This window comes from Stegostoma tigrinum, chromosome 19 (genome assembly GCF_030684315.1).
Source record: "Stegostoma tigrinum isolate sSteTig4 chromosome 19, sSteTig4.hap1, whole genome shotgun sequence".
Classification (NCBI taxonomy): Eukaryota; Metazoa; Chordata; class Chondrichthyes; order Orectolobiformes; family Stegostomatidae; genus Stegostoma; species Stegostoma tigrinum.
The window spans coordinates 6,865,026-6,890,954 of NC_081372.1; the positions used below are offsets into that span (position 1 = coordinate 6,865,026).

Sequence of the window (25,929 nt, forward strand, 5' to 3'; positions counted from 1 at the left end):
ACTTTAAGGGTGTGTACTTTATGTTCATATAGTTGCATCTCTTCTTCCCTGATTCTGTTTACTTCTGCAGAACTTGATGATGATGAAAGTAAAAGGGATGATGGCATCACTTTTTCCACTCAGAGTGGTCCAGCCTGGGCAGGATCAGAACGAGACTACACTTACGATGAGGTAAAAATACAAATTGCCTTGTGTGCTTTGATGTATGCCCGTGCTGTCTTTGCTCTTCCTCTTTTTTTTCTCCCTTTTTGTGTTTTCATCTCAATTCATGTATTAATGGAATGAAAAGAAGAGAGAACTATTTCAGCAGCAAATGCTTATTGCAAACATTATTGTGTAGGTGTGTTTTGGTTTGTTAGATATCTTGCTGCAGGCAGCAAGTTCCTACATGTACTTTCCAGGCCACCTCCCGTTTGAGACCTAAATTGCACTTGCAGTTGTGCTTATGTTAAAATCGAAGTATCTTCACTTGATATATATTCCATCAAGATAATGATTTAAAACCATGTCCCCTCACCCTCTTTTTTTTTTTTACTGTCGACATCACTGACCTTTGCTATGCTTATTTTGTTGAAACCCCACAATTCAGAGTCTCTATTTGAATGCTTTTGTGCCTGAAACTCGTTCTGATCCCTCTCCACCCCAGCGTTGACTGTCTACCAAGATGCTGTTTTTCTTTCTTTTTATTGTACTGAAACCTCTGCATCTCACTAACTTATTTTTCCTCCTTGGTTCAGTGTCACCTCAAAACTGTTGAGTATAGGAGTTGGGACGTCATGCTGAGATTGTACAGGACATTACTGAGGCCATTTTTGGAGTACTGTGTGCAGTTCTGGTCGCTGTGTTATAGGAAGGGTATTATATTGAAGAGGGTTCAGGAAAAATTTACCAGAATGTTGTCAGGACTAGAGGATTTGAGTTATAAGCAGAGATAGATGGGCTGGGACTTTGTTAGCTACATGGTGACATTTCTCTTTCTCCATGTTATCAGTTTAGGCAAATATTCTATGCTGTGCACACGACTGTGTTGCATCTCTGTTGCAAAATCCAGAGTTTTTCTACATTCCTGACTGATCTTCTCTTTAAAGAAGACATTATTCCTAAAATAATGATACAGCACTTTGATTCAAATGTTGATTCAATTTTATAGTCACTTAACAGTAATTATTGCTGTGTAAAGCTCATTTGTTTGTTTACGTGATGTATGAATATTAATGAATTTTTACTGAGAAGTATGCACTTACCACCATTGTATCCCTCTTTGCAAGCAGTGAGCCAGCCCATCTGTTTATCATCTTCTCTTACTGTAGTGGATATGAGTATTTTGATGTTACTACTGTGCTCCTCAGACTTTTAAAAATATATCCAATCTCTTCAGCACTTAGTTCAGTATTTGTGCAATTAGTGGGTCAAATTACGTGTTAGTAGCACAAAGTCTTATGACATTTGTTTGAAAGTTTTACTCTTTTTAATCGGATTATAGGTCATCCTTTTGCTGGTTATTCAGCTGTTGACACTGTCTGACACTTTTGGTCACCTACAGAGACTTAGTATCTATCACTCCACGCACGGCAGTTGTATGATCTTTTGATGCCTTAGCCCTTGAGCGCTCTCTCTAAACTGTGTCTGTGTGCTTTTCTCTCTCACTGCATCTGACAAAGAGACTGCACTCTGAAAGCTTGCAATTTCAAATAAACCTGTTGGACTGTAACCTGGTGGTATGGGACTTCTAACTTTTTTTCCTACCCCAGTCCAACACCAACACTTCCACATCTTGGTTCTGTTTGATCCAAACTTGTGTTGCCTGCTGTCCAGGGTTAATCTTGGAGTCGCTGAGATTTAAAGATGAATCTCCAGTTTCTTTAAATCTCTTTTTTGGGAACATAGATTTGTTGTAATGGTAGAGGGACGTGAGTGGTGCCTGCTTGATTGATGGTTGGAGGTGAAAACCTTTTAAGTTTGTATTCAGAGTTGAGAATTAAACTTCCAGCAAAAAGTTCAACACCTCCTCTTGACTGCCTATACTACTTTGTTACAGATGTCACTACAAAAGTTTTTAAAAAAAATTCAGAGAAATGAACATTTACAGCTGTATCTATCCCTTGTATGAAAGAAGTTTCCAGTTATGTGGATCCCAGAAAGTTTTTATTCCCATAAATGTTCAGTGCACTCGCCTTGTTATCTCCTGTAGATTTTGATTTCAAGCTAATTATTTACTTTTTCATGTGTCTATAAATCAGGGTGTAATAATTTATGTTAATATGCATTGTCACCTCCTGTACTTCAGTTGCTGACTCGTGTATTCAACATCATGCGAGAAAAAAATCCTGATATGGTGGCTGGAGAGAAGCGGAAGTTTGTAATGAAACCACCTCAGGTGGTCAGAGTAGGAACCAAGAAGACGTCGTTTGTGAATTTCACAGATATCTGTAAACTGTAAGTTTTCAGTACCAATCACTTCAGCTGTGTTTTATTGTAGGTTTCCAGAGATCAGTCACAATATTAATCCAAAAAAGCAAACTGCAGAACATTTAACAAGCTTTTGTTTATCATATTTCAATCCACAGAACGTCAAGGTCTACACTCTTATCCATTGTCTCTTGCTCCAAGATGTTCTTTGCCTTCGTTTAGATTTTAGACACCTTGTACTATTGGTGTGTTGTCTTCTGTGAAAATGGACACTGTCTTCATTTAACATCTCTGTCATTCGTCCTTTTAAAAATAATATTGTCTGGCATTCACCTTTACTACTTTATTTATTAAAATTTCATATGTTTTGATATTCCTTCCTTTTCTTTAACACACCCTTGCACTTCTATTCCTTTTGTATCCCTTGATGCTTTTTGTAGCTCTCCCATTCTACTAGTCTCCCTTTATACCACACGTATTTTAGTTTGGTTTTACCTGTGGTTTTGTTTATCATGGTTGTTTAATGCAACATATGAAGCTTTTGCTTTTTTTTAATGCTTGTGTGCTTTTTTCGCACCAAATGCTGTTTGTAATGCACCCCATATTTTGAAAAGCTCTGGTATGTTTAGGGTCTCCAAGATGGAAACATTCTAAATATACTGAAATACTTGAGAATATGTTCTGAAAGTTGTTGGGAAGCAATGTAGTGATAAAAGTGATATCATTACTACCCAGTAAATTTTAGTTAATACCATAGAGATATTCTGTCTGTAAAGTTTCAATGTGTAGCTGTTTTTCTTTCTCTCTCCCTCTCCAACCACCACCCGCCTCCCTCCCCAAGCCAATGCAGAGGTTTACCCTGGAATGGGTCAGTGCAGTAATTTCTAAGTTGCTGCACGATCTAGTGCACCTTAGCAGAAACATTACAACACTAGGGCACACACAGCTTTCTCTAAAATGAAAAGATGCAAAGCATCTAATTATTTTTCAGCATTGGTGAAAGCAACAAAAGTCCATGTCATTTAATAGGAGGAGGAGCGCAAGTTGTTTCTGGTTTGAGCACCCAATGAGTGTCTAAGAACGTTGATTCTTATATGCTAAAGTACGATGATGTAGCACTGAGGAATGGGATTTTCTTTGAGCAGAAATTGCATCTAGTTTGAATTAAACATGTACAAGCAAACAAAAACAAAGTTGCTGGCGAAGTTCAGCAGGTCTGGCAGCATCTGTGAAGGAAAAAAGTTAATGTTTCGGGTCTGGTGACCCTTCCTCAGAACCGTAAAGCCCTGATGTACCTGAATTGTGTATTAGACAGAAACTTTATTGTTACTTTTATATATGGAAAAAATACAGTAAAAGGTCTGCAATTCACTCCTAAAGCAGAGCTGTTTAATTACACAAACTGTACATTTAACAAAGGCAATGTTAAGACAAATATTTTTGTTAATCCCACAGCCTCTGTTGTGTGAACACCATGCTAAACTTATTAATAGTGCATGTTTTACATGAGGGCTGAATAGACGTGACAACAAGCATCATTCCTGAGGAAACACTAAGAACATTTTGTACTGTCAACAGCATCTTGAAATCGTAGTTGACCTTTTTATATTTTGGGAAATGGAGGCGCAGGGTGGTTATTTAAACTGCGGAATTTAAGTAAAATGTATTTGCCTCTCTAATGGGTTTTTCAAGATTGGAATCTGGCCCTGGAGAGTGGACTGGTCAGACTATGTCTACTAAAAAGCCAAAGACTTTAAGGAGCCACAGAGCAATTAGTTCTGTGTTGGAGCTCCACAGCAGGCTTGTTGCCTTGGAGCTCTTGACTTCATAACTCAGCTTTGTGACCTCAGTTTGAATTAGTAGCCGGCTGATCCCGCCGTTCTTGCATTCTACTCTATATTTTGCTATTCGGATTATGTCATTTGCCCTGTTGCTGTTAGGAACCTTGCCTCACCTTTCTTAAATGATAAAAGTCCTTTCTGTACCTGTTCCTTTTTGGGGCTTTGATCCTGTAATGGCTCCTGTATTCATCTGATACCCTTCTTTGATTTTGTAACTAATAAAAGATGATGGAAGGATAGAGTTGCACAAGCATGTAATGGCTCCAGAATGTTCTCTATGCTGTCTATACATTAAGTGAACCCTTGTGCCAATTTATATGGTTGTGATTCATCCAAGTGTATCTCAAAACTTCTATGATACAGCTAGAACTTCTTCTTAACCTGAGCAGAGCCTCTGCATTCACATGCTGAATCATACTGCAAGATGTTACATTACAGAATTTAGACATTTTACTTTCTTTAAACTGTGCAGTTATTCTTTGTTAGTTTTACTGGGTTCTAAATATCCAGTTTGTTAACTAAAGTTAAATTTCAGGTGGTGTCACTAGATTTTATTGGTTGAGGGTAAATAAACCTATGTTAGTTTTTTAAATTTAGCCACAAAGAAATTGCATTTGCATTTAAGCAGCACCTTTCAGAGGTACAGAGACTCCCCAGAAAAAGTTCAGTAGCCAGGAAAGCACTTGAATGTTTATTCAGAGATAGTAAGAACTGCCAATGCTGGAGTCAGACAACAGTGTGGAGCCGGAGGAACACAGCAGGCCAGGCAGCATCAGAGGAACAGGAGAGTTGGCGTTTAGGGTCGGCACCGTTCGGTGAGGGGGCGGAGCAGAAATGCTTAGGGTCAACTTTCCTTAATGTTTAATCAGTTTTGCCACAGGTGAACATGTCAGCCAATTCACAAACTGAAGATGAGATAATGGGAACTGCAGATGCTGGAGAATCCAAGATAACCAAGTGTGGAGCTGGATGAACACAGCAAGCAGCATCTTAGGAGCACAAAAGCTGATGTTTCGGGGCGAGACCCTTCATCAGAATTTGTGCTCCTAAGATGCTGCTCGGCCTGCTGTGTTCATCCAGCTCCACTCTTTGTTATCGCACAAACTGAAGATATTTTCTAATCAACTTGATCATTTATGTTACCACACCTCTTGGAGTAGGTCAGACTTGAACCCAGGCTTCCTGGCTCAGAGGTAGGGATGCTACCACTACTCCAGAAGATCCCTTCAAATTAACATGCTGTACAGATCCAATGTTGGATTTAAAACCCCTGCGATTGCCGATGAACAGTTGGGTTACTCGTGGTATTTGTGGGTCTTGTGGGACATACTGACCTCTTGTTTGGATGAGTGTAGCTACAAGAATGCTCAAACTACTTTCCTAGTTTGTTTTTAATCTGTTCATGGGCAGTGGGTGTCACTGGCTGGGTATTGCCCTTTCCTAACTACCCTTGAACTGAGGGTTCTGGTTAGAGGATATTACTGTGTGTGTGTGTGTGTGTGTGTGTGTGTAGGGTCCCATGTAGGCCAGACCAGGTGGGGCAGCAGATTTCCTTTCCGAAAGGGCATTCATGACCCAGACAGGTTTTTAGGACCGTTGACATGATCAGTGTCAGACTAGCTTTTTAATTCCAACTTTTTATTGATTTCACATTTCAACACATTTGCCACAGTGGGATTCAAACCGTGTTCCCAAGACATTAACCTGGGAGTGTGGACTGCTAGTCATGTAACATTAACACTGCACCAGCTTCCCCTGTGGCACCACTTTCACAAGCCTGCAGTCGCTCCACCACCAACACTGAGGAGCAACATTTTTTTTTCTCTCTGCACGATGCACCACAGCAATTCACCAAGGCTCTTTTGACGTCTGCTTCCATCTAATGTTCACTAATACCTAGAACAAATGAGCAGCAGGTGCATGGAACACCAGCAGTACCTGTAAGTTCTCCTCTAAGCCATTCAGCACCCTGATTTGGAAGTATAAGATCATGTGAAAAAGGAACGAGAGGCTGTTCAGCCCCTCGAGGCTACTGTACTCCTCTGTAGGATAATGGCTGATCTGATTCTCCCCACATGCACTTTCCTGCCTTTTCCCTATAATCCTTGATTCCCTTTCTTGATCAAGAATCTCAGTCAAAATATGCACAAGGACTGTGCCTCCACAGCTGTCTGTGGCAAGGAGTTCCACAAATACTCAACCACCTGTGTGCCCTTTATGCTGAGACTATGCTCTCTGGTCTTAGATTCTCCCAAGGACTTAGCCTGACAAGCCCCTTAGGGACATTTTGATGAGATCACCTCTCATTCTTCTTAGCTCAGTGAGCAGAGTCCCAGCCTATTTAGACTTTGATTATAAGACAATCCCTCCATTGCTGGGATCATCCCAGTGAGCTTCTCAGAACTGCTTCCAATAAAATGATATCTCTCCTTAAGTAAGGGAACCAAACTACTCACACCACAGATGTGGTGTCACCAGGACCTTGCACAGTTTCACTAACACTTTGGTTGCACTAAGACTTTTCTACTCTTGTACTCCTTTGAAATAAAGGCCAACATTCCATTAGCCTTTCATATTACCTGCTTTGCCTGTTGGCTAGCTTGGTGTTTCATGCATAAGTACCCCCAAGTCCCATTATGCTGCAGTATGCTTCAGTTTGTGTCCATTTAAATAATGCTGTTGTTTTACCTTCCAAAATGAAAAGATTTTCATTTCCCCACACTTATACTCTCATTTGCCAACTACTTGCCTACATATTTAATCTATCAATATCTCGCTGGGAGCTGTTTGTAACCTCGTCACAACTTATCTTTCCACCTATACATCTCTGTTCCTTCAGTGTCACGAGTTCAGAATCCTGGAATTTCCTCCCTAATGGCAGTGTTGTCTACCGACAGCGCGTGGACTGCAGCTCAACCACCGCCACCTTCTGGATAAGGTTCTGGCAATAAATACTGGCCCAGCCAATGATGCCTGTATTTATGAATAAAAAGGCTATATTTTCTTTTTGGAAAGTGGCATAAAACATCTTTTTTCTCCGTTGTGTCAGATTCTTTTAAAATTATTCTACTTAATCAGACTTGCTTGCAGTCATTATTTGAGGTCTGTGGAGGAGCTGAAGATGGTCTGTTATTAAAGATACAGATATAAGTCCTAGAGTTACTGATTCAGATTCCTTGTGAGTCTAAATCTCTAAGATATCATGAGCTCCTCTTGTTTAAATCAGAATTTTCAAACAATTTCAATGAAAATAGAACAGACAATATTAATAGTTTTTGTGCAGAACCCAACAATAGTTGGAATGTTCAGATTTGATGGCAGTTTCGGAACAGTCAGTATTTCAAATTCCAATGACTTTTTGTCAGGACAAATGAATATAACAAGTTTCTGATGAATAGTTATTGAACAGAAGTATTGGACCCTATTTTATTGATGTTAGAATGAAGGATTTCTGAAAAATACCAGTATCTGTAAAGCCGACCCCCACTTACAATTTTTAAAAAAAGTCTTGAATCTGTTGTTCATTTTTGATGCTTGTCTGTATAATCACTGCTTGTTTCTTTGTTTTCATTAGACACAGAACTTCTAAAGTAACCAATGGGTCTATGCTGGTGTTGTGTATGACATTCTGTAAAATCATGTAATATTCAGTTTTAAACCTGTTTGGTACACCCTTGTTTTAAAAAGTATATTTGGCATTAATTACTGATGCAAGAAATAGCTTTTTAAAATATTTTGTCAGAATACCCTTATTCTGATTGAAATGGATGGTAATTATCTTTGCAATGGACCTTTCAACTCAACTGGGAAGGTCTGGAAGACTTCATTAGCTCTTAAAGAGTGCATTATTACCTCAATAACTAAAGCATACGTGGCTGTAGAGCTGTAACTTGCAAGGTTGTATTTGACATCAAAACAATTTTGATTTTTTTAAAAATTTCCTGATCTTAGGCTACATCGTCAACCAAAGCATCTTCTGGCATTTCTGTTGGCTGAGTTGGGTACAAGGTAAGAAGTGTTTTTCTTTATGAATTCTATAACTAAAATGCGTATAATGTGAGTTGAAACACTTCAGTTGTTTATGAAGGGTGTTGGGAGAGTTTGTTAGGGGAGGAAAGAGGGGAAAGATAGGAATCCAAGTAGTCCCTCTCTGTTTTGATGTGATTGTCACAATGTCTGCTGAGCTGTTAAATTCTTCGACCGTAGACAGTTCTGAAGTGCTCAGTGCAACAGATTTTTGAGAGAAGAGAAGCAATAGAGAAGGAAGTTTACATTAGCAAGATATTTCTGCTCAATGGCATATAGACTGTGGGGAGCTTGCCTTGTGATGTCCTAATCCTTGATTAAGCATCTGTTTAACAATGAGAGAGAGAAATCTGTTGAAAGTATAACATCTCTCAGCTGGCACAACAAAGATGCTGCCAATTTACAGGCAAGGATCAAAATTTCTTTTTCCTTTCCTAAGCTGCTGCTTTTCCCCCCCCAATTTTAATTGCTTCATTCACCAAACTTGCAAGTTTGTGGCAACAGGAATATCCTTTCTAGAAAAGTGGGATTGAGTTTTGAATGATAATAAAATGTGAGGCTGGATGAACACAGCAGGCCCAGCAGCATCTCAGGAGCACAAAAGCCGACGTGTCGGGCCTAGACCCTCCTTCAGAGAGGGGGATGGGGTGAGGGTTCTGGAATAAATAGGGAGAGAGGGGGAGGCGGACCGAAGTTGGAGAGAAAAGAGGATAGGTGGGGAGGAGCGTATAGGTGGGGAGGTAGGGAGGGGATAGGTCAGTCCAGGAAAGACGGACAGGTCAAGGAGGTGGGATGAGGTTAGTAGGTAGGAGATGGAGGTGCGGCTTGGGGTGGGAGGAAGGGATGGGTGAGAGGAAGAACAGGTTAGGGAGGCAGAGACAGGTTGGACTGGTTTTGGGATGCAGTGGGTGGAAGGGAAGAGCTGGGCTGGTTTCCTCTCACTTCCTACAGACAAAAGGGGTGGCCATGGGCACCCGCATGGGCCCCAGCTATGCCTGCCTCTTTGTAGGTTATGTGGAACAGTCCCTCTTCCGCACCTACACAGGCCCCAAACCCCACCTCTTCCTCCGTTACAATGATGACTATCGGCGCCTCCTCTTGCTCCCCAGAAGAGCTCTAACAGTTCATCCACTTCACCAACACCTTCCACCCCAACCTTCGGTTCACCTGGGCCATCTCCAGCACATCCCTCACCTTCCTGGACCTCTCAGTCTCCATCTCAGGCAACCAGCCTGTAACTGATGTCCATTTCAAGCCCACCGACTCCCACAGCTACCTAGAATACACCACCTCCCACCCTCCCTCCTGCAAAAATTCTATCCCCTATTCCCAATTCCTCCGCCTCATCCCGCACATCCCAGATGTCCAAGTTCTTCAAGGACCGCAACTGGCCCCCCATTGTGGTCGAGAACGCCCTTGACCGCGTCTCCCGCATTTCCCACAACACATCCCTCACACCCTGCCCCCGCCACAACCACCCAAAGAGGATCCCCCCTCGTTCTCACAGACCACACCACACCACCAACCGCCGGATACAACGCATCATCCTCCGACATTTGCGCCATCGACAGTCCGACCCCACCACCCAAGACATTTTTCCATCCCCACCCCTGTCTGCTTTCCGGAGAGACCACTCTCTCCGTGACTCCCTTGATCGCTCCACACTGCCCTCCAACCCCACCACACCCGGCACCTTCCCCTGCAACCGCAGGAAATGCTACACTTGCCCCCACACCACCTCCCTCACCCCTATCCCAGGCCCCAAGATGACTTTCCATATTAAGCAGAGGTTCACCTGCACATCTGCCAATGTGGTATACTGCATCCACTGTACCCGGTGCGGCTTCCTCTACATTGGGGAAACCAAGCGGAGGCTTGGGGACCGCTTTGCAGAACACCTCCACTCGGTTCGCAATAAGCAACTGCACCTCCCATTCGCAAACCGTTTCCACTCCCCCTCCCATTCTTTAGATGACATATCCATCATGGGCCTCCTGCAGTGCCACAATGATGCCACCCGAAGGTTGCAGGAACAGCAACTCATATTCTGCTTGGGAACCCTGCAGCCCAATGGCATCAATGTGGACTTCACCAGCTTCAAAATCTCCCTTTCCCCCACCGCATCCCAAAACCAGCCCAGCTCTTCCCCTCCACCCACTGCATCCCCAAACCAGTCCAACCTGTCTCTGCCTCCCTAACCTGTTTTTCTTCTCACCCATCCCTTCCTCCCACCCCAAGTTGCACCTCCATCTCCTACCTACTAACCTCATCCCACCTCCTTGACCTGTCCGTCTTCCCTGGACTGACCTATTCCCTCCCTACCTCCCCACCTATACTCTCCTCTCCACCTATTTTCTTTTCTCTCCATCTTCGGTCCGCCTCCCCCTCTCTCCCTATTTATTGCAGAACCCTCACCCCAACATCCTCTCTGATGAAGGGTCTAGGCCCAAAACGTCAGCTTTTGTGCTCCTGAGATGCTGCTTGGCCTGCTGTGTTCATCCAGCCTCACATTTTATTATCTTGGATTCTCCAGCATCTGCAGTTCCCATTATCATTGAGTTTTGAATGAGCTGGCTTGTGGCAGGGTGGCTGTAGTGTTTCATGTGCATTGTCTGGCATGCTGTTTGTGTACAAGGAGGAATCCCTGTTTCTATGTTGAGACTTGAACTGCTCAAGCAATTGGGTTGTGTCTTAATTTATTTCATCAGACTTCTTCCATTTAGCAGTGTGTATGCCAGCTGCTGAATCTGCTTGCAATTGAGGCATTATTCTTAGCCCCCCCCCACCCCGAAAATCACAGTTGAGCTCAGATACTGAGGAAACGGTCCCAAATCACCAATATTCTGTCGTGATAACGCACATTAATAATTTCATTTTTTGACTCCTTCAGAGCATTTGTCCAAAATTATATTTCCTTACCTCTCTCCCCATGCACCTATCAATCCATTCTTTGCTCTTCTGGATTGGTTCCCCAGTGACACACAGAACGGAATTTGTCTGAAATTTCCTTGTAGCTTTGCTGTGTTTTATCTTGCTGCCACCACCAGTCGTGTATCTTTGAGAAGTTATTCCTCTGCCTCATGTGGAGCTTCGACTCATCGTTGTAGGTTGACTGACGTAACTCTGTGGTTTGGAAAAGTCTGCTTAAACCACTCCCTGCTCCTAAACCCCTCAAATCCATTTTTTCACCTTCTTTAAATATTTTGGCTTTCCAAAATATTTACTTTGTCCTAGTGTGTAATGCTAATCAGCTGAGTAGTTATCAACATCTTAAACTGTTATTTGATCAGTGCTTGTACTTTCCATGTCATTAACCTAATACATTCTGTTTCTCTTTTACTTGCTGCATATAGTGTTTAACATGTTACTTATTTAAATGATCCGATCTATGATGTCACCGCCACCACTACTTTCAGGCACCAGCGTTCAGCAAAAACCATTGGTGTGTTGGAGAAGTTGTGGCTCTGTAGTAAAGATGCCAATAACATGCTAATATTTGTGAAGAATTTGAGATTTTTTATTTCTTGTTGATATACAAAACTATTGAGTCGAAGCTATAAATCATTCCCTTATTCAGTTTCCTGCCTGATTCGGCAATCCCTCCTAACCAGGTGAAAGACATTGAAACCCCACCCTCCCCTCCCTCCTGATAAAGTAGTCTTAGGCATGGAGAGCTAATATAAGGAGGTAATGGTGCTTTGAAAAATTTTGACACTTGTGAAGCAGCTAAGGTATGATGGCAATTGAAGCATGCAGAATCATCAAATGATTTCATCACAGATGCCATTCAGGCATGCACCAGGTCTTTGGAAATATCTAATCTGTCCCTTTCCTCTGCTGTTTGTCCTTCTTGGTGTGATACAAATTTCTGCTTCAAGAATTTGTTTCCCTTTGGAAACATGCCACAGAATTTGCTACCATCACCCTTGCAGAAATTGTCCTTGACTAACAATTTTCTGCCTTAGAGAAAAGGAAATTTCACCTTGTTTTGCCTCTGGCTCTTTTGCAGTCACCTGGAATCTGTGTTCTCTGGTTACCATCCTTTTGCCTCTGTAGGCTGAGAGATCTGGCAAGATTAAGCAAACTGGGAGGCGATGGGCACGTGGATCATTAAAGCTGTCTTGGGCCGTTGGGGTGATTGGCCTGTTTATTTGGATTAATTTCTGTGCAATTCTTTTGCCAGTTGTATGCCAAGTTAGGCCTATTCCAAGATAACGAGGTGCAGAGCTGGATGAACACAGCCGACCAAGCAGCATCAGAGCAGTAGGAATGCTGACGTTTTGGGTCTAGACCCTTCTTCAGAAAGATCATTTTTCTGAAGAAGGGTCTAGACCCGAAACGTCAACCTTCCTGCTCCTCTGATGCTGCTTGGCCTGCTGTGTTCATCCAGCTCTGCACCTTGTTATCTCAGATTGTCCAGCATCTGCAGTACCTGCTATCTCAGGCCTATTCCAACATCACTTTAGTATTTGCAAACTTGGCATGGTGGTATTGAAACCTAAACTAGTATGCTATTTTCTTTCAAATCACTTTGGAAAACCCGTTGACTCGGTATTCACTTGGAAAAGGATCATTAGAGTTTTGTGCCTGAGCTCTTAGCAATCTGCTGGCTGCATTAAATGAGTTGATGCCCGAGTTAGTTTCTGTTAGCATTTGCTTTGAGACCATGTGCACGCCATCCTTTGGTAAAATCATTGCATTTGTTTCCATTGTGAAAACCAAAGTATTATAAACAAATCCAAAAAATACTTGCCAATGAAGCCAAAAAGTGGCTTTTAAATTTAATCAGGGTGATCAAAGGATTGGGATGGAATTCTAATAAACCGGCCTCCAAGCGTACAAAAGGAATTAATTTGATGAGATCATCAACTGTCTAGATATTTATTGACCTCTAAGGGCTGGTTTTTTTAAAAAATTATTTTGTAAATGTGAACTGTTGACTACTGCTTTGAATGTGATTGATTTGTAAAATAAAGTTTTAACTGAGTACTGTAGCGTCAGTCATGTAGCTGCAGCAATGACTACAGAATTTTGGGGTAAGTTCATGACACCATTTACCTGCTTGTCATTTAACAGCCTTAAAGTGATCCACTGCCATTACTTTGGGAAACTTGGGAAAGGTAATTGAATAGCTTTTACACGTACCCTGGCAGAATTCAAGGCAAGGCACCATCACTGTCAGTAATGCCGTCTCAGTAGAGAATACAAAATTGTTCATCAAAACTTGGCCATTTCAGGTAATAGGAAACACAATCAGATGGACAGAAATTGTTCCTCACAGCAGGTTGTTATGCATGGTCTGGAACCAGATTCAATTGTAACTTTCTCAACAGAATAGGGAAATATTTTTGCTGTGATTGCAGGCTTTAGAGTAGGAGAATGGGACTAATTAGATAACTATTTCAAAACATCCACCATATGCAGGAAGGCCAGAACATATTGTTTGCTCTAATGCTTTCTGCACAATTTTCTGAGAAATGTGTGAAGGCACTTCACCTGCAACATTTATGAGCTCACCTTTCTTTCAGCACTGAAGTAAGAGTGATCTTCTTTTACATGTTGGTTGAGAAAGACTGATCAGAAGTCTTCCCCATTATCAAAGTGTGGTCAATCTTGTATGTTCAGCTATCGGACTAGGAAGACGTCTCAGTTTAATATCTTGATCTCCACATTCTTTCAGTAGCGTCTGCTTTACCCTTTATAGTATTTTGAGGCAAATCCACATATATGTCTTAGTCCAACCATGGACGATTGATGGCAATGCAGTTGAAGTAGTCTGGTAAGGATTTTGCCAGGCCCCATGTAACAGTGATTTGATATTTCTTTTAAAATCCCATGTGAAATGGGGAATCCAGCAAGCTAGTCCTGAAATTGGCTCATTATTAGAAGGGTTGACTGGTGCCTTTGCAACTGGAGGACTTGCTGTTAAGACCCCTTCTTTTTGAGGTGTATGTTAATGACTTAGATGTAGATGTCTTGGGCGTGACAAGCTTGTAGATGAGACACATTGTCTGCGTGGTTGATACTGAGGGTGGAAAGGTTAGATTGCAGGAAGGTATTGATGGAATGGGCAGAAGAGTGGCAAATGAACTTCAGTTGAGAAGAGCTGAGGCATTTAGGGAGTTGAAACAAGGCAGGATAATTCATCATTAATGGCAGAACAGAGGTGTTTGAAGGAATGAGCACCTTGAAGATAGCAGGACAGGTTGATAAGGTTACGAACAAAGCACGTCGAATCCTTTTAACTGAGGTATGAAATACGAGAGCAATGACTCTTGCAATGACTGCTGTATTTGAGACTGTCGTCCTTGTGCGTCAAGCATTTGAAATATTTGTGACAAATTTAAATGCTAATATTTTACTTGACACGAGCTTTTATTTTCTTTTTAATAGTGGATCCATTGACGGCAACAATCAGCTTGTAATTAAAGGGAGGTTCCAGCAAAAACAAATAGAAAATGTATTAAGGAGATACATCAGTGAGTATCATTGGATGATCTACTTTATTCATATGGAGGCAGGGAAATTGTTAGGAAACTGGGTTTTCTACAGATAAATTATTGACCATCAGGAATGTAGGGGGACTTCACTGAACTCTGTAAAATACAAACCAATTGGAAAAAATGATTTTTATTTATTAATTTCCCTTCTAATTTCTCTTTTATTCCTCTTAGTTTTCTGGTCTGGGTTCACCTTTCTGTCTGTTGTACAAAGTAGTGTTGCAGAATTAGAGATGGGGTGATTGACACTCTTATAGATATTTGACTTCAAACAGCTATTAAGTTTGTTTCAAAGGTGATCTTAAAATATCCTAGTTTCTTTGCATTGTGTATAGATTGGGCATCTAAATTGCTTTTGTTTCTTTGCCCTTGCTGTCCCATTATCCTACATTCAAATATGTAAACAAATTAAACAATTACAGATGCTGGAAATATGAAATAAAAACAGAAATTGCTAGAGGAACTCAACAGGTCTGGCAGCAGCTGTAAACCGAGAAGCAGAGTTAATGATTTTAGTCCAGTCACCAGATTCTGATGAAGGGTCAAGGGACTCCAAATGTTAGCTTTGCCTCTCTGCTGCCAGGCCTGCTGAGTTATTATAGCACTTTCATTTGTACTATAGTCAAATGTTTGTTAGTCTTATTTATTTTGCTGCATTTCAGTGCTTCATGCCTCGGCATTGTTGACATTTACACCAAAAGTAGAAATTGCTTAATAAATTCAGTAAGTCTGGCAGTATCTGTGGAGAAAGAGCAGGGTTAACATTTCTGGTCCAGTGATCACTTGGAACCATGTTGAACAAGGTCATTGAACCTGAAACATTAATTCCGCTTTCTCTGCATAGATACTGCCAGACTTGCTGCGTTTTTCCAGAAATTAGTTTCTGCGTCTGATTTCCAGGCTCCACAGCTGTTTTTTTTTAAACTTTTAATCTTTGACATTTAGGTTTGTTTTTCATCTAAGAAAACATAGTAGAATTGTACTGCATTTTCTGTGAAATATTTTTAACTTGCATTTGTGTTTTTATCCTGATCTCCCTCTTCCTTGCTGTTGCCATCCCATTGCAGAGGAGTACGTAACCTGTCATACCTGTCGGTCGCCAGACACCATCTTGCAAAAGGACACACGGCTGTATTTCTTGCAGTGTGAAACTTGTCATTCTCGCTGCTCTGTGGCCAGCATCAAAACCGGCTTCCAGGCTGTTACTAGCAAGCGTGCACAGCTCCGTGCCAAAGCACATTAACCTAAACCTTAACCACTGGAGAGAACAGGAACTGGGAGTTTAATGTAATAGGACTGTTTTACCAAACAAGGGGTTGGGTTTTAAGCAGATTAAAATACAACAATAAAATGCTGCTGACTCGGGAGGGTGGGGAGGAGGAAAATAAACTAATGGTGAGCATTATTCTATGAAGTCCTCCTGAACCTCAATGTATTGTAACAGTACTGTTGCACTGCTCTCTCTTCATATCTTGTCCAGTCTGCAGTATAAATGCAGGAAGAAAATTGCCTTTTATACCTTGTAGGCTGCTGGAGGTACAGCTCAATTTCCTGGAGCTTGGAAGTGATTCACTGAATGTTGTTTAAGTGTGCATAATTTCTTGTTGATTATACCTCACCCTGGCTGGTTATTTGCTGTCTGGCTGCTGTATTGGTTTTTTAAACAGGGAGGGTGGGAGGAGGGATGATGACCAAATTACGCTAAATAAGTTTTGAAATTTATTAAAAAAATTCCCTGAAAATATTTAAAATTGTGGACTTTTAAAATTGATTCCATCTTTAAGTTGAAATCTTTCTGATGCCAGGGTGAGGCCTGAGTTGCAAAGCATAATCTATGCTGATTTTTGCAGTGGCGTGGAAGGTTTATCCATATTTAGCCGCAGATTGGTTTGGAGGGGGTTTTAAAAACGTGACGCCTTTGTTGAACCGATTACAGGCTCTGGATTGTACATCTGGTGACGAGCGTGCAAGAAAAATATGTAATAAAATAGTAAAACTAGTGGTTAACAGCTATTCTCCTCTGCTTCTGGTAATGTTTGACCCAAGCTGACTCTTGTCGAGCTGGTTGTGACCATCAGCCACTTCTAGCACGTTCAAAGCGTAGGCACCAACTTGGAGGCTAGCAGCAAAGGTAAGATCTCTCTTGCAGCTGTCTGTTCTCCAAACTGCGAAACCAAAGGGAGCCACTTGCGTTTGGGCAGCATAGGTGATGTGTTTTATGTTGGCAGAAATGTCTTTATGTTAATACTTCTCAGAAGCCCATGCAAAAACAGCCCTCCGTTGGCTGTAACTGAGTCAGCTGTATATTGGCTGGATTTTAACCAGGCCGCTGCCCTGCAGCAAGGCTACACAGTTTCCCATTTCAAGGATGTTGTAAATTCCGGTGGTAAGTTCAAAGCGAATGTTTGATTGCGGATAGGAAATCTGAAAGAAGTTGGACTCCTTAAGACTTGGGTCTCAATCAAAATTATTTGATCTTTTGGTGCTTGGATTATTTAATGAGTTGCCTGAGTGGCATATCAGTCTGTCCTCATTATACTCTTGTAAAAATCCCTCACTCAAACATTGCTCCAGTTGAATGCATTTTGTTTAGTAGGGTTTGGCTTCCGGCGGGAAAAGTTTTTTTAAAAAAAACTGCTATTTAGATCTGCTCACCTACGGTGCACTCCAAGACCATGACTGAAGCATGACCAATATTTGACATGATCTCAAAGACAAAATCTCATCCTCCAAATTAAAACAGCTGACCGAAGTATGAAATGTTTTCCCAATTGGATACATGGTCAACTCCAAACAGTTTTCAGATCTGAATGGGAAGCATGTGGATTTGTTTTAAATTTGTACTGGTGCTGGGTCTTAATATCAAATTCTTCCACCCAGTCAGCAAACAGTTGGGTGTGAGGAATAGAAAAATGTTTCTCTCAAATGCATTCCTGCAATAATACGAAGTAATTAGTGCAAGTTAAGTCAGGTCACCTTTCCTGATTACACCAGCAATGCTTTTTTTTCCTGTAAAAACTGGTGAAAGAAACATTTGTCTTTTAACACGGTTAGTAAAAGCTGACAAAAATTGGGTTGCATTTCTGGTTGGAAAAGAGCAAAGAAAGTCACAGTCTGGGATGGCAGAGGTAGCCTTTGCTACATTAGCAAAGTTGACCATTTTACAGTGAGTTTGCATGAGCAGACTAAACGTGTTTACATTATCAGTTTCATTTGCTCTGAAGTAGAGACTGTGCGCCTCATTTTTGAATTAGCTTATTGATTGTTACTCTCATAGATCCTCTGAAGTTCTTAAAGCAGAAACAAACTTAGGACTTCTGAGGTAAACCAGATACACATATTCCCTGCTCAGTATTTTGAGGTCTTTTTGACATTAAGGCTGTTAAGACCTGAGAATGGATATAATGGTTTTGTCTCCATCCATTTCAACATGAGTACATAAGGATGCTTTACTAACTTTGTCTTTGTCCTAAAATTGACACTAAGAAATGTTATAGGTGCTGAATAAAGTGGTTTTTGTAACTACAATGCAGCACACTGAAGTCAGTTATTTTAAAACCAGCTGCTACATTATTCCCAGACCATGATGTACATGGTAAAAGTAATCTGCTTGCCCCAGTGTTTGAAAAATAAATCCAAAGACCTTTTGTAGACTGGTCTGTTACATTTCAAAACTTTAGCTACATCAGAGTCTTCAACTTGCATTGTGTTGGGTGGAATGAAAAGAGCACTCATGATTTTATTTGCCTTTTTGGCTGTAAATCGAAGTTGGATTGACATATCCCATACCACTTTAAGTTGTGTACCTCAGTGAGAATAATATATGTGAAACACATCGCAGGGCATAACAACAAGAATGAGCAGGGTTGAATAACTTGAATATACGTACCGAATTGCAATGGCTACAGTGTAGAAGACAGCTATTCTTGTCTGTGCTGGGCCCCCTGAAGTAAGCATTTGGCAAGTATTGCAATCCCAGTTTGTCAAACTTGCTCTGAATGTTCATGCTTTGCAGATATATTTTAAAGTTGTAAGTGAGCTACTTTAGTAATGGCCTTATAGGTGTGTTTGGATATGTGTGTTGGTCTAGTAGTCAGGGAATGGAGAGTTCAGATCTCAGCAATGCCTTGATTTATGTCTCTGTTAAGACCAGCTTAAAACACCTCAGGTGCAAAGTGCAATCTTGTCATAATTCTGTAGCAAAGAGGTTTTCACATTCAGGATGCTCCTGAGTAGAGGCATTATTGAAAAATATAAACAAGTGCAGGAAATTAGCGTACCTTTAGTGATAGTTATGTCAGTGCAGACTTGATGGACCAAAGGGCCTTTTCTGTGCTCCGTAAGTGTAACTCCTGTACCAGCTCTATCATCATGATATTCAGGGAGTCCCTCACCAGAATTCAGGCACCAGAATAATGAGTGCTAGCTTTGTTAATGTTGGTACCTCATTATGAACTGTAAGAAAATAACCTTGCACTCTGAGTTGGATCAACAGTGAGTGCAGTCATTATGCCTCACAACGTTCCTGCCTCAAAATGCACATGTGGCATTGTCAAGTAAAGGAATAGGAATATTTACTGGCTGTTGGCATGTTAAGACCATTTGGCCACAGTAGTAGTAGATCGATCAATTTGAAGCCCCCTTGCTAAGGCAGGAAAATTTCCATGTCAACCTGTGTAGAGTAGTTGATAGTTATGATTTTTTAAAAAAACTCATTAAGCACATACTTCTATGTTTGGAGACTATCCGTCCTTGGGCTGCTGATTTGAAGTCTATGTTACTGACTACAGACCTGAAGGTGTCTTACTTGAATGTACTAGCCATACGTGACTCAGGCCCATAATAATGTCTTGGCTAATGACTCAGCAAGGATATAGTGAGTGAGGAAAAAAGAAAATATAAACTGGCTGTGCTGCAGTGGTGGTACTATTTTTATCTCTGAGCCAGGAGGCCCAGGTTCAAGTTCCACTTGCTCAAGGAGTGTGTCATGTGAACAGGTAGATTATAAACTGACTACATTTGGCAGGAGGTTAATGATAACATCAAATTGAAAGAAGAAAACATGCATCATGGCAAAGATTAGTAGTGAACCAGAGGATTAGGAAAGCATCTTTGCTTGTTGTGTTGGCTTTGAAGAGGGTGGAAAATAAACATTGCAGGCAAAAAAGCAAGTGGTGTGAAAACAGATTATTTAAAAAATATATAAAGGAAGAGAGCCTAAAGGACAATGAAGCTGGAGAGGGGATAACAGGAAGAAGGAAATGGCAGGGAATGTTAATAAAACATTTGCATCAATCTTCACAGTAAAAGACTACTAGCATTTCAAAAATGTTAAATTGAGGGGATAATGAGGCAGTAAACACATGTAAATAGTATATAGCACCTTCCTGCCAAAGTGCCACCTCACATTTTGCTGCGATATATTCTATCTATTAAGTTTTGCTCACTTGCTTAATGTGTCTATATCCTACTGTAGAATCTGTCATCTTGGCTTTGTGAAGAGGTGGGAAGTAGTAATGAATGTATATTCTGTATATAATTGGAGCCCCAGTGCTGATTGATGTGGCACATCATTGGTTACAGATTGCTGTCATGAAATGCCACCTTTTGCCTTGATTATATCTTTTATTGGTTAGCCATCCTCTATGCTGTTACACTGCCTCAACAGCCTAATGTATGGTACCTTTTATCAAGCACTTATGGGAAGTCCAAATAATCAAGTAGTGAATCTGTGGGAGTCTTTATTGTAGAAGGCTGTAAAGTTAGGTTGTTAGATGTTTTCAAGGATGAGATAAATCTTCAGTCAGTCAGAGAATCGGGAGTTATAGGGCTAAGACAGGAAAATGAAGTTGAGGATCATCAGTTGGGCTGAACAACCTACTTCTGCTCCTACATGTTTTGGTCGATGCCCACTGCACTCAGCAGATATGCCACTAATTCAGGGGCAGTTAGGAACAAGTAACAAATGCTGACCCATCTAGCAATATTAACATCCCATTTTTTAAAAAAAACACATTATCAGAATCCAAATATACCCTGCAGACAATGCTTCATTGTCATAATGGAAAAGGTTTGTGGGTATTGATTTCTGGATCCAAATTCTGTTTTTTCAAACAAAAGGAAATCTACAGTGTTTCAAAACCAAACAGCAACTTGCATTTGTATAGCACCTTTTAAATAACAAAGCAGCTTGAAGTGCTTTCCAAGAATGTTATCAAAGAAAAGTTATGACTGAATCACATGAGAAGGTTGCTGGGGCTGGTAGGCTGGAGGAACTCCAGTTTATGGGGATAGGAGGTGCTGTGGGGGAGAAATTGAACAGCAAAATCCAGCAGTAGCAAGTATTGAGTTTATGTAATTGGTTAAAATTGCATTTTCTGGTGTTGCCCTTCCCTTTTGCTGCACAGTTCTGTGGACGTGCAAATAAAGTGTGTGTGAAGACTGTCAAATTGGCCAGCTTTCAATAAACTCCTGCCTGTTCTGATTTAATATCAGTATGCAGGAATCCCTAATTTCAAATGGTGACCATTAGTCAAGGAGGGGAGATGAGGCACTTTGTAAGATAACTTAGATAATTGACATCTAGTTTAAGTTTAACATTAGCAATGGCAGCAGATCTCAGACCTGTTTTATGCTGCTCTTGCTCAATGTGGGAGCTCAGGGGCATGACTGATTGTCTCTGACTCCTACACGTGCAGGAAGTGTCCAGCTGCAGCTCTTGTTAGACCGCATGATGGCTCTGGAGCTGCGGATGGACTCACTTTGGAGCATACACGATGCTGAGGGGGTTGTGGATAGCACGTTTAGCAAGTTGGTCACACTGCAGATTAAGATTGCTGAGGGAGAAAGCGAAACAGTGACCGAAAGAGCAGGAAGGCAGTGCAGGTGTCCGCTGCGGTCATCTCCCTCCAAAATAGGTATACCGTTTTGGATACTGTTGGGGAGATGGCTCAACAGGGGAAGGCAGCAGTAGCCAGGTTCATGGCACCGTGGCTGGCTCTGCTGTACAGAAGGACGGGAAAAAGAGTGGAAGGGCAATTAGTCATTGGGGATTCAATTGTAAGGGGAGTAAATAGGCGGTTCTGTGGTTGAAATCGAGACTCCCGAATGGTATGTTGCCTCCCAGGTGCACGGATCAGGGATGTCTCAGATCAACTGCAGAACATTCTGAAGGGGGAGGGTGAACAGCCAGCTGTCGTGATCCATATAGGCACCATTGATATAGGTAGAAAACGGGATGAGGTCCTACAAGCAGAATTTAGGGAGCTAGGAGCCAAGTTAAAAAGTAGAGACTCAGAGGTAGTGATCTCAGGATTGCTACCAGTGCCACATGCTAGTCAGAGCAGAAATGAAAGAATAGCTAGGATGGATGCGTGGCTTGAGAGATGGTGCAGGAGGGAGGGCTTTGGATATTTTGGGACATTGGAACTGGTTCTGGGGAAGGTGGGACTACTACAAATTAGATGGTCTACACCTGGGCCATGCTGGAACCAATGTCCTTGGGGGTGCTTTTGCTAATGCTGTGGGGGAGGGTTTAAACGAATGTGGCAGGGGGATGGGAACCAAATATTGGACAGAAAAGAGGTAGTAACTAAAGCCTGTAGGGAACTAGGTAATGGAGTCAGCGTGACTAAAGGGAAGAGTAGTCGGGGAGCAGATGATGAACACAAAGGGACAGGTGGTCTGAGGTGCATTTGTTTTAAGTGTAATTGGTAAGGCAGATGAGCTTAGGGCTTGGATCGGTACCTGGAAGTATGATGTTATTGCTATTACTGAGACTTGGTTGAGGGAAGGGCATGATTGGCAACTAGTTGTCTCAGGATATTGATGCTTCAGGTGGGATAGAGAGGGAGGTAAAAGGGGTGGAGGAATTGCAGGAATTGGTCAAAGACGATATCACAGCCGTACTGAAGGAGGGCACTATGGAGAACTCGAATAGTGAGGCAATATGGGTAGAACTCAGAAATAGGAAGGATGCAGTAACAATGTTGGGGCTGTACTACAAGCCTCCCAACAGCGAGCGTGAGATATAGGTACAAATAGGTGAACAGATAATGGAAAGATGTAGGAGCAACAGGGCGGTGGTGATGGGAGATTTTAACTTTCCCAACATTGACTGGGATTCACTCAATGTTAGGGGTCAAGATGGACCAGAATTCATAAGGAACGCCCAGGAGGGTTTTCTAGAGCAGTATGTATGTAGTCCAACTTGAGAAGGGGCCACATTGGACCTGGTGTTGGGCAATGAGCCCAGCCAGGCGGTTGAAATTACATTAGGGGACTACTTTGGAAATAGTGACCACAATTCCATAAGTTTTACAACACTCATGGTCAAAGATGAGCGTGGTCCTAAAGGAAGAGTTCTAAACTGGGGGAAGGCCAACAATACCAAAATTTGGCAGGATCTGGGGAATGTAGATTGGGAGAAACTGTTTGAAGGTAAATCCAGATTTGATATGTGGGAGGCTTTTAAGGAGAGGTTGATTAGTGTGCAGGAGAGACCTGTTCCTGTGAAAATGAGGAATAGAAAAGGCAAGATTAGGGAGCCATGGATGACAGGTGAAATTGTGAGACTAGCCAGGAGAAAAAAGGAAGCATACATGAGGTCTAGGCGACTGAAGACAGATGAAGCTTTGCAAGAATATCGGGAATGTAGAGCGAATCTGAAACAAGGGATTAAGAGGGTTAAGAGAGGACATGAGATATTGCTGGCAAACATGGTTAAGGAAAATCCCAAAGCCTTTTATTCATAAAGAGCAAGAGGGTAACTAGAGAAAGGATTGGCCCACTTAAGGGCAAAGAAGGAAATTTATGCGCTGATTCAGAGAAAATGGGTGACATTCTTAACGAGTACTTTGCATCGGTATTCACCAAGGAGAGGGACATGATGAATGTTGAGGTTAGGGATAGATGTTTGCTTACTCTAGGTCATGTCGCCATAAGGAAGGAGGAAGTGTTGGGTATCCTAAAAGACATTAAGGTGGATAAGTCCCCAGGTCCGGATGGGATCTATCCCAGGTTACTGAGGGAAGCGAGAGAGGAAATAGCTGGGGCCTTAACAGATATCTTTGCAGCATCCTTAGACATGGGTGAGGTCCCGGGGACTGGAGCCTTGCTAATGTTGTCCCCTTGTTTGAGAAGGGCAGTAAGGATAATCCAGGTAATTATCATCTGGTGAGCCTGACGTCAGTGGTAGGGAAGATACTGAGGGATAGGATCTATTCTCATTTGGAAGAAAATGGGCTTATCAGTGATAGGCAACAGGGTTTTGTGCAGGGAAGGTCATGTCTTACCAACTTCATAGAATTCTTTGAGGACATGACAAAGTTGATTGAGGGAAAGGCTGTAGATGTCATATACATGGACTTCAGTAAGGTGTTTGATAAGGTTCCCCATGGCAAGCTGGTGGAGAAAGTGAAGTCACATGGGGTCCAGGGTGTGCTAGCTAGATGGATTTAAAAACTGGCTAGGCAACAGGAGACAGAGGGTAGTAGTAGAAGGGAGTTTCTCAAATTGGAGGCCTGTGACCAGTGGTGTTCCACAGGGATCTGTGCTGGGACCACTGTTGTTTGTGATATATGTAAATGATCTGGAGGAAGGTGTAGGTGGTCTGATCAGCAAGTTTGCTGATGACACTAAGATTGGTGGAGTAGCAGATAGTGAAGGGGAATGTCAGAGATTACAGCAGAATATAGATAGACTGGAGAGTTGGGCAGATAAATGGCAGATGGAGTTCAATCCAGGCAAATGTGAGGTGATGCATTTTGGAAGATCAAATTCAAGGGCGAACTACACAGTAAATGGAAAAGTCCGAGGGAAAATTGATGAACAGAGAGATCTGGGTGTTCAGGCCCATTGTTCCGTGAAGGTGACAACGCAGGTCGATAGGGTGGTCAAGAAGGCATATGGCATGCTTTCCTTCATTGGACAGGGTATTGAGTACAAGAGTTGGCAGGTCATGTTGCAGTTGTATAGGACTTTGGTTTGGCCACATTTGGAGTACTGTGTGCAGTTCTGGTCGCCACATTACCAAAAGGATGTGGATGCTTTGGAGAGGATGCAGATGAGGTTCACCAGGATGTTGCCTGGTATGGAGAGTGCTAGCCATGAAGAGAGGTTGAGTAGATTAGGATTATTTTCATTAGAAAGACTGAGATTGAGGGGGGATCTGATTTGAAGTCTACAAAATCATGAGGGGTATGGACAGGGTGGATAGCAAAAAGCTTTTACCCCCCCCCCCCCCCCCCCCCGCCCTGAGTTGGGGACTCAATTACTAGGGTCATGAGTTCAAAGTGAGAGCAGGAAAGTTTAAGGGAGATATGCGTGGAAAGTTCTTTACACAGAGGGTGGTGGGTGCCTGGAACGCGTTGCCAGTGGAGGTGGTAGATGCAGACATGTTAGTGTCTTTTAAGATGTATCTGGACAGGTACATGGATGGGCAGGGAGAAAAGGGATATAGAACCTTAGAAAATAGATGATAGACTTAGAGGATCTCGATCAGCGCAGGCAAGATAAGGATTATTAAATCAGCTCCTCACACTATCTGGACTAATTAATAAACCAGTGGTTACTTTGAGTCTCTAATATTCAATTACAGTTGCCAAGTTTCCAAGTCATATCTTATCGTACCTGACTATTCCCATTTACCACTGGGAAAAGATTATTTTTTAAGTGTAATCACTGAGACCCACACTGATCCACAATTATTGTCTCCTTTTAACATTACCAGTTCAAACTCCAAAACCATTTTTTTTCCTGGGGATGTGATTTTGGAAATTATACCAAATTTGGATTTAATATTGACCATGGTAAGATAGTGAATTACTGTTATCAATTAAGTTTACAGTGCAGACACTTGAAGTTTTTTGCTAAATCTATTATTGATAAGACACAAGCAACGCAGGCAAGGCCAGCATTTATTGTTGTTCCCTGATTCCTCCAGAGCAGATAGTATTGAGTCACTTTCTTGCACACTGCAGTTTGTGTGGAGCACTTAGGAAGGAAGCTCCACGATTTTGACTCAGCAGGAATAAAGGAAATGGTGATGTACTTCCAGGTTAAAACTGATCTTGTTCTTCTGTACATTCAGGAAGCTGAGGAACCTGTTCATTTGTCTGAAGTGCAGCCTGTCCTGACAATCAATGCAATCATGA

At 41.8% G+C, this 25,929-nt stretch overlaps 1 protein-coding gene across 1 annotated transcript in view; it reads left to right on the forward strand.

Annotated features, from left to right (window-relative positions):
- The window catches only part of eif2s2 (eukaryotic translation initiation factor 2, subunit 2 beta), a 34,026-nt gene extending 15,722 nt beyond the window's left edge, over positions 1-18,304 (forward strand). Inside the window, exons 5-9 of the mRNA XM_048550307.2 lie at positions 71-171; positions 2,288-2,436; positions 8,202-8,258; positions 14,670-14,755; positions 15,844-18,304. Coding sequence (XP_048406264.1) covers positions 71-171; positions 2,288-2,436; positions 8,202-8,258; positions 14,670-14,755; positions 15,844-16,019 — 569 coding nt within the window. The 3' untranslated portion in view covers positions 16,020-18,304. The remainder of the gene's footprint in view (positions 1-70; positions 172-2,287; positions 2,437-8,201; positions 8,259-14,669; positions 14,756-15,843) is intronic.
- Positions 18,305-25,929: the final 7,625 nt, after the last annotated feature.